The following is a 9274-nucleotide window of genomic DNA, read 5'->3' on the forward strand; positions in this document are numbered from 1 at the left end:
GCAGATGAGAGTATAGTGTCACGAACCCTGGAGAGAGAGGAGCAATTGTAAAGAGGTGTGGCTAAAGGCAGGGGAAATTTCTACAGTCGTGTGTCAGGGCCCAGTCTCAGTATTTGATGCAGGAGCGCTGGTCACTGCTGGTGATGGTCTGCACAACCCTGGCCGAGGAGGAGGAGCTGCCCAGTCTGGGACTCTGATCCATGGAGGTGCTTGTGCTTCTGGACTGGATGCCCTTCCCCATATTGGTGGACTCACTGTCGCCTCGGATGCCCTGGTCCCCTCTGTTGCCCCAGATGCCATTGCTGCTGCTGCTGCCCCCAGCACTAATGTTCTTGCTGCCGGATGTGTGGTTGACCACAACTGCAAAGAGAATGGGGTGCTCAGTGTCACTTGCCTGTCTAAATGCCCATTGCATGCATTACTATCTGAGGAAGGAGTGGCAGAGAACATCCAAAAAGAGAAGGGGAGACGGCCTTCCTATGGGAGGGAGTTCTTTGTCTGAAGGCAAATTCAGAACATATGCGCACAGGACATTAGATAAGTCCTACCCAAATACGACTCTCCCTTTGCCCCTCTCTTTATTTTACTCCAGCAATCAGGCTGTAGAAAAAGCAATTTGTTGGTAGAGGAGCTGAAGCAAAGCCATGAGAAATCATGTCAAACAACAGAAATGGAGTGCGTAAGATACTCACGGATACACACTGGGCTCTGACACTCCCCAGACATCCTGTTTAGGAAAACAAAATAAATATCGTGAAATCCTCACGCTGGTTCCTCTCAGCATCTTGGTCAGAATTACCCCCTGGGATGCCAGAGTACAATGATATGAGCTGCAGCATCAGGGATTGAAGTTAGACGTGAGAAGGACTTCCCTAGGGTTCTAGGATGGGGATGCAGAGGAACAGAGAAATAATGTGTCTCTGGACACTTGGCTCTGCCACCACCTTGGCCTTGGTTCCCTCACTGGCAGAACTGGAATAATATACTTCCTCATCGGTTTGTTGAGAAGAGTAAATTAAGCCATGAGGAATGTCTAGCACAGTGCCTAGCCTACGCCGAAAGTGACATAACTCTTACCTGCACCAGAGATGGAGAGGCAAAGAAGAGTGACTGATGCGAGGGAAGTGGAAACCAGTTTGGAGAATAGGAGAAGCGACTACTAGGCTACTAGAACCCCCTACCCATCTGTCGTCTCCACCATATCAGGATTGGCTGGCATTGGCCTTTGGGGCGCACTACATGCTTGTTGGGAAGCTCTAGGCATTCAGGTCTAACAAACAGATGAAGTCGGTGTCCCTGCACCCAAAGGGGAGAGTGCTGGGCAATATAATTCAGTTAATCAAGCATTTGTTGAGACCCTCCTTTGTCCCCTGTCACTGTGTTTAACCAAGGACCATACAATCCTTTGCAACTTGATTCTCAAGTTGTCCTCCTTGCCTTGGCCAGAGTCCCTACCCACCTGCACTCCTCGCCATCCAGCATCTTCTGGTAGGTGGCGATCTCCCCATCCAATGCCAACTTGACGTTCATCAGTTCCTGGTAGTCACGCAGGAGATAGGCCAAGTTCTCTTGGGCCTGCTGCAGGGCCTTCTTGAGCTCTGCCAACTTGGCCTGGGCATCTTGGAGGGTCCATGTTCCCTGTTGTTCAGTGTCAGCAATTGTTGCCTGCAGGTTAGTATTCTAAAGGAGGAGAAAGAAGAGAAGGGTTGAATCTCTGAAATCACCTGGGCACATGGCAGGTGACCATGCTAACTTCTTCTGCCCGTATCATTCATATCCATGTAGCATATACACTATGCTAGGAAATTCCAATGGTCATTTGAATCCTTACCCAGAGATACTGATCACCTGCTTCCCAATCTCTTGAAGGAGGATAATCCATGGTATGAGACCCCAGAAACTCAGTACCACATATTTCGTGGAGTCTTGGAGCCACAACCAATGACATGAGGGAAGATCATTCTATCTTGAAGATGATGGGTAAGAGTAAAGGGAACATACATGAAGCCATCAGTCTGTATGGTATTGCCTGGAAGCTCCATTGTAGGTTCCAATAAGGACCTGAAAGACTTTCCAGCCTGCTAGGTTCAGGTGCCCCACTGGCATCTCAGAGCACCACTGTCATCAGAGTTAAATCCTAGGCTTCGGGGAGCCACACCCACCTGCTTCCTGATGCTCTCAATCTTGGCCCGCAGCCTCTGGACCATCCTGTTGAGCTCTGCAATCTCACTCTTGGTGCTCTTCAAGTCTTCTCCATACCTGCTGGCTGTAGTCTGCAGCTCCCCAAGCTGGAAGGTAAGGAGCAGATAGGGAGAAATTATCCCTAACCTTCAAATACATGTGTATGAAAAGGAGAATAGAAGTGCCATCAATCCAGAAAGTCCTCCTATTACACAGAAGTCCACCAGGCATTTAGAATGGGAAGGATTGCTTAACTAAAAATCACAGTTGCCCTTAAAGATATCAGGCAGTAAAAGGAAAAACATTGCAAGTTATAGACATTTGTGAAAGATATTTCAGTGGGTTTCCACTAAACAAAATGTGCATTATCTGGGATGGTGCCAGGAGGGGCTGGAGGTGAAGGAGCAGGAGGCCTGGAAAAAGCCTGTGAGTCTAGACTGATGCAAGGACCCATATTTACCTTGACCCGGTACAGCCCCTCGGCCTCTGCCTTGCTCCTCTGGGCGATCTCCTTGTACTGGGCCTTGACCTCGGTGATGATGCTGTCCAGGTCCAGATGCCGGTTATTGTCCATGGACAGGATGACAGACATATCACTGGATTCCGACAGGACCTGGTTGTACTCCTACATGCACACAGGAGCACACCATTGGGCAGTGTCGCCATCGCCCTAGGATGCCGTAAGCCTTGCAAGTACTGGCTCAAGACTGTTGTGGGGTCTAGAAAATTAAATCTTACTGAAAGAAAAGGAAGGGGACAAGACAGTGATCCAGAAACGAGGCAGCAAGAAAATTCCCAGCAGGCAGTGAAGGATTGCCCTTAACTCTCCTTTCACAGATTTCCCTTGAGAGTCTATGTAATGGAGATTCTAAAGGCATGGACTGCAGATCCTGAAAGCCTGGAGCCATGGGAAAGAGAAGAGGGAGAACATAAGCGATATGATTAAGGAGGCATCAAATTGAAGACATGAAGAAGAAATAGGGATAAAGATGGGAAAGACTTTGCAAATGTTTGCTGCCAAATAGATTCCACAAAGGAAGCTGGATCCCCAGAATCAAGCAAGATCTGATACCCCATGCCATGGCTTCCACCCTAGAGGAGAGTACAAAGGTCCTTACAGCTTCAAAGAGGGCTCTCAGAAGTTGACTTCACTGGTCAGACTCTCCATTTTTATTTCCAAGTCCACTTTGGTCATGTAGGAAGTATCTACATCCTGAAAGTAAAAAACAGAGCATCAGCCTTCTTAGCTTCAATATTACCCTCATTAGTTACCACTGCATTTAATAATATTGAAATCATATTTACCTAGTTGAGGGAGCAAACATCACTTAAACCAGACCTTACACTTGCAATAGAGAGTTTTGATAATTGAGCTCAGTGTTAGAAAAGATCATTAGTATCAATTTTGTAGCTTGGGTAGTTAAGGTGGTAGCGATCAATAGTTGGCAATAAACTATGAAGAGTGAGGCCTGGGTCAAAGCAGCATTGTTGAGCCAAACACACTTGGGAGATATCTTAGTTACAGAAAAAAAAAAGCCCTCAGGGCATAGGCTCCGATGCAAGGCTGGCACTGTCCTGGGTTCTGGCCATCAACAACAGGACAACACCTGGAATCCTGCTCTGGACAAAGTGCGATCCAGTCTCGCATCCCTGGGAAGATGCCACCATCCCCCCCTTCCCTTGTGCCATGGGAGGAGCCCTGTGCTGGCTTGCTCTTCCTGTGCTGGCCTGCTCACCTTCTTCAGAACCATCAAGTCATTCTCAGCCTCTGAGCGCTTGTTAAGTTCATCGTCATACCTACAAGAAAGGAGAGAGGTCATTTTTGAGGGTGGCTGAGCCAAGGGTTTGTGCACATGTGCCCAGGGAAAGGTCTTTATTCCAGGAGATGAAGTGTAACCTGGGGCAGAGCCACAAGTAACTATTCCCCGGATAGGACCAGGCTAAAGCCTGTTGAGTGGCGTGCTTTATTACGATGGTAGGGCCTTTAAGAGCACACTGGCACCCCATTTCTGACATTCCAGGATATTAGAAATAGGAGATAAAGCATGTGATGGAATTGGCACGTAGCTCCTGGTGTCCTTGGACAGCACATTCATACAGGTCTCTCGATTCTCCACTGCAAAGAATCAGTCTAGTCCTCATGAGCAGAAGCCTGTGGTCACTCTCAAAGCCACCTCCCACCCACACCCGAAGCTCCCAGCTGTTCCCTTCTCCATCTGTGTCCTAGCTCATCTCCCTCATCACCCAGCACAAACACATTTTCTAACTGGTCCTCACTCTTGGCAGTAAGTTGGAATCACCCGAGGCTCTGGAAAAGCTACCAGTGCCTGGCTCCCATGCCCAGAAATTCTCATTCAATGAGTCATGAGTGCAACCTGGACATTCGGAATTTATAAAGCTCCCAAAGTGATTCCGGTAAGCAGCAAGTAGGAGATCCATTATTGTTAATTGTCAAGGAGCCTGATATCTCCCTCTGTCTAAAGGGGGCCCCCTAGATGCCCACACTGTTACATACAGCTCACTCTCCTTGGCAGCAACACAAATATCAAAAGAGAGCAGATCTTCCTTTCATCGACCCTCAACCTGACACCCCATCCTGTGGCCTCCAGACTCCTTGAGGACATGCACCAACAACTTTCCCAGCTGGAACACCTCCATACCTCCTAGACCCAGTGGCTGTTTCCCCAGCACCTCCATCACTCACTTCCTCTTACACTCCTCCACAAGTGCCTGCACTGTGCTCAGTTCCCCATTCAGCTGACCCCGCTCACTCAGCAGCCTGTCCAGGTGGGCCTGGAGGCAGCTGGTGTAGGACTCAAAGAAGGGCTGCAAGTCATGGGCACTGGCCCTGGAGGTAGCTGACTGCTCCTGCAGGAGGCACCACTTGGTCTCCAGCACCTTGTTCTGCTGCTCCAGGAACTGCACCTGTGGGCAGCCAGGGAGCAGAGGTCATGGCCTGCCCAGCCTCTGGCTCATGGGCAGACCCACTGCTCCAACCTAGGCCTCATGTTCCCCGGCCCCCTCCCCACCACGGGCCCTCACCTTGTCGATGAAGGAGGCAAATTTGTCATTGAGAGTCTTAATCTGCTCCTTCTCTTGGGTCTTCACCTCCCTGAGCTGAGGGTCGACCCCCATGTTCAGGGGCTGAAGGAGGCTCTGGTTGATGGTCATCTCCTGGATACTGAGGGGAAATCCCCCTGAACCCCCAAGGCCCCCGGCTCCACCAGGAATGCCTCCCAAGCCACCAGGTCTCCCTCCAATGCTGAAGGAGCCTCATCCAGGGCTACCTCTCATGCCCCAGCCCCACACGGGCTCCCTCCAAAGGCGCCCGAGCAACCCCATCCTGAGCTCCCAGTCTGGGCGGCACCTTTGGCCACACTGAGTGAGATCTTCTTGCTCCCCCCAAGGTTGTACAGGCTCTGGCTGCCAAGGGCAGCCCCAACCATGGCACAGGCTGTGGGGGTACTGCCTCCCCTAGATCGCGAGGCTGACTGGGACCTGCTGGGGCCGATACGGCTCTGGCCAGACACCACAACAGCAGAGCAGCCCCTGGAGCCCTTGGTGGCCTGGGACAGCCTGCTGGCTTGCTGGCTCATCATTTTCTCTGGGCACAGGGAGATGTCCTGGTTCAGAAGCCTCTGAGGAAAGGGCACCTTTTGACACAGGGAGACAGGTGGCCCCTTTTATAGGTCCCAGGGAACTGGTTCATTAATTGGATGATTTCCAGGGTTTCCTTCTCTGGCTACAACTAATCCCCACACCAGGTCCTTCGCTGTAATCCCAGTCTCCATTTCAAGTCTTTCCTGTAATTAGCCTCCTGTAGACTTTGCGCACGGCCGAACCGGGCCCTCCCTTGGTGAATGAGCTTGGTTCCTGCCAGGCATGGCCCAGTCCCAGGGCCCCAGGCACAGGCTGCTCGGGAGGCAGCAGGTTCAATTAGGTGACTCTGTGGCTTTTGCATTCCCCCCAAACCCTGGGCGTCCACTGGTGTCACTCTGCTGTCTGCCTCCCAGAACGAACGAGGCTCACGCAGACTCCCGTGTCCGGGAGAGACAGAGTGGAAAGTGGGCTCCCTCCAGACTGTAGCGCCTCCAAATCTGACAGCGTGCACCCATGGAACTCACCAGAGAGCCTCTGCTGGTTTGTCCCTGGCTCTGCCGCACGAGCAGCGCCTCTGCATCCCAGTCACGGAGGGGTGGGTGTCAGGCCAGAATGTTCTCGACTGACCCAGAGGCCTGCGTGAGTGGACTAGATACGAGAGACATTCATCTGAGCGTTAGCATTGTTCAGCATCGGGGTGACCGAGAGAACTCTAATGTCCCCTCTGTCTCCCTGTGGCCCCCTGCATGGCGTTATTGTTCCTGCTCAACTCGCTGCCGCATCCCCTATTTCACTCGCGCACCAGGTCTCTTCCTCTTTCAAATAGGCCTCCTCGGTCCCCCTTCCTGGAAGCCTCCACCTTTCAGCCTCCTGTGGGTACTACTGTCTGCATTCCCCTCCTTCCTCTTCCCTGCACGAAGGCTGCAGCCCTGTCCCCTCAACAATAGGCACCATGAGGGCTGGGTCTCATCTGTCTGGTCCAACAGGGTCCCTAGTGCCCAACACAGTGTCACACCCATGGTGGGTTCATAGGTTTTGTAGAATGAATGGCTGCCCAGCTTTTTTCTACTTCTGGTACTGCCCCTCTATGTGGGTCCCGGCATGTGTCCCACCTCCATCATCACACTGGACAAGAAAGCCTTGTCCCTCAGGACATTCCTCCCATCCAGACCATCTCTTACCCCAGGCTCAGGCCAGAGCCCTATACCTGTGAGCTCAGGATAAAGTTTTAAGACACAGACTGTTAAATTAGCTGTCATTTGTGTGGTTGGCTTCCCTCTCTGCTAAAAATGCCACCTGTGTATCAAGACCATTTTAAGTGCACAGGAAATGCAACCAGATAGCCCATGGGTGGGGGAGAAGGGACCCAACTGATCAGAAGGCCTTGAACCTCCCTTGAACTCCCACACTCTCTTTTTTTTTCTTAAAGATTTTATTTTTATTTATTTATTTGACAGAGAGACAGCCAGCGAGAGAGGGAACACAGCAGGGGGAGTGGGAGAGGAAGAAGCAGTCTCCTAGCAGAGGAGCCTGATGTGGGGCTCGATCCCAGAACGCCGGGATCACGCCCTGAGCCGAAGGCAGACGCTTAACGACTGAGCCACCCAGGCGCCCCTCCCACACTCTCTTACCCCTCATAAGCCCCTGCACATCCCACCTTGGATGCTTGTGGTGACAGCCTGACCCCATTGGGGGCCTGGGATAGAGGCTGCATTGTCCTCAAAATAAACAAAAGACGGGTGATTTCATGAAGAACTCCACACTTGTGGTAATAGCAACAGCCATCCTAGCTACGAGGAGCGATCAGAATCTGGTGGTTTCTGGTGAACACGGGCCAAGGGAAAGGATACACTACAGTGGGAAGGATGTGGAAGGTCTTCCCAACAGAGAGGTTAGGAGAGCTAGAGCATGCCAGCCTGCTATGGCATCTCCTCTGGAAGGAAAGGAAGTCATGACTGGGTGTCAGACATGAGTCCACTGCCATCTGACCTGTGTGAAGGACTTGAGTACCTTCTAGTTACATGTGGCAGAAGAAAGGGAAAAAGGAAGGGAAAGAGGGAGGGAGGAAGGAAGTAGGAGGGAGGGAGGCAAGCAGGCAAGCCCAGGCGTACTAGAGTTTACAGAGTCCGGCCTGCCTCCAGCAGGAGCTTACACTGGCCTTGGAACACACATCGGTTTGCACCTCAGCATCCGCATGGACCTAACGCCATGCCTCGCCTCCATAGACGGCACCGTGGGAATAGCTCATGGGACGGCAAGTCAGCTCTCAGAGCTTTGTGGGAAACGTACTCATTGCAAGGCATACGAGGCAGCATGAGAGCCAGAGTTTAAACAAAAGCCGGTCTATTCCGGCATTTACTGAGCATCTATGACGTCATAGAACAAGGAGTTCAGAGGAAGGAGAAATGTGCTCTGTATACCTAGGAGGCAGTCTGACACTCACTCAGAACACACGACAAGCACGGACGGAGCCAGTAATAGCCACCTGTCTCCTGCAGTTAAAGGAGGGGATGGAAATGGGAACTGTGGTGGGATGTTAGCCATGGAAGCTTCCCAAGAAGTATCATGAGCCAGTCTGATGAAGAAGACAGCCAGCATCCCATGTTGGGATGAAGAGACTTGCAGGAACCAGTCTGGGCAGCAACCACTGTAGCTTTATTTGAAGCAGGATCGTCAGAAGCTACCGAAGGCAACAGAGGGGAGCATGTTATCTACACAGATGCAGGGGCGTGTGCCAGCCTGACCCGTTGCGTGGGAAGAAATTACGCCGGTCACGGCGACCTGGCAAACTGTGGTGGGTCATGGAATTGGATGTGGTTCACTTCTCCCCCAAAGACCCACCTAGAGCCTCGAGTCTCTCCTCGCTCCCACCCACTCCCACATCGCCGCCAACATGATCTTATGCAAATACCACTTTCGACGTGTCACTCTCCTACCCAGAAAATGACTAGGCTTCCTGTTCTAGAAGAATGAGCTTCTCTTGACCTCTAATGCCCTTCCACCTCTGCCCCTTGCTCCTTCTTCCCTCCCCAGTGCCCCACTTTATGATTAAGGCCTAACCACTCCCTCCAAGCCAATCTCTTGCTGTTGTTTGGTGAGAAGTTGGGCCAAACCGCCTCTGAGGTTTCTCGCACCCTTGGGGTTCTGGGACCCCATGATGCTCCCCACTTTCCCTCACCATCATCCTTGGAGAATTCCACCTCTGAGAGCATGAGCCAGCCCACACCCCAGCCTGGGGAGTCCTTGATCTTCTCAATCACATTCATCTTCCTCCTCCGCCTCAGCCACACTGAGAGCCAGGCCCTGGGTCACCGCAAAGAATTGTTCCCTCTTGGAAGCTTAAGCCCCAAATCCCCACTCTCTGGCCACAACTGTCATCCTTCAGCTTATTTTCACCTACTTCCCACCACACCTGCTCTTCAGTCTTATAAATACTCCCATTATCCTCATCCCTTCATGTTCTCCGAGTCTGTTCGCCCTCTCCTGGCCTCTT

The 9274-nt window shown here is 51.7% G+C and overlaps 1 protein-coding gene across 1 annotated transcript; it reads right to left on the minus strand.

Annotated features, from left to right (window-relative positions):
* Positions 1–106: 106 nt before the first annotated feature.
* On the minus strand, positions 107–9047 carry LOC103675658 (keratin, type II cytoskeletal 4-like). Its single transcript, XM_040641957.1, is given in 12 exon segments — positions 107–360; positions 693–727; positions 1460–1680; positions 2163–2288; positions 2642–2806; positions 3300–3319; positions 3322–3394; positions 3918–3978; positions 4886–5106; positions 5224–5443; positions 5491–5785; positions 8960–9047. Coding segments are annotated over 12 exon segments (1779 nt in total).
* Positions 9048–9274: the final 227 nt, after the last annotated feature.

Source organism: Ursus maritimus, unplaced genomic scaffold (genome assembly GCF_017311325.1).
Source record: "Ursus maritimus isolate PB19 unplaced genomic scaffold, ASM1731132v1 scaffold_26, whole genome shotgun sequence".
NCBI classification, from domain to species: Eukaryota; Metazoa; Chordata; class Mammalia; order Carnivora; family Ursidae; genus Ursus; species Ursus maritimus.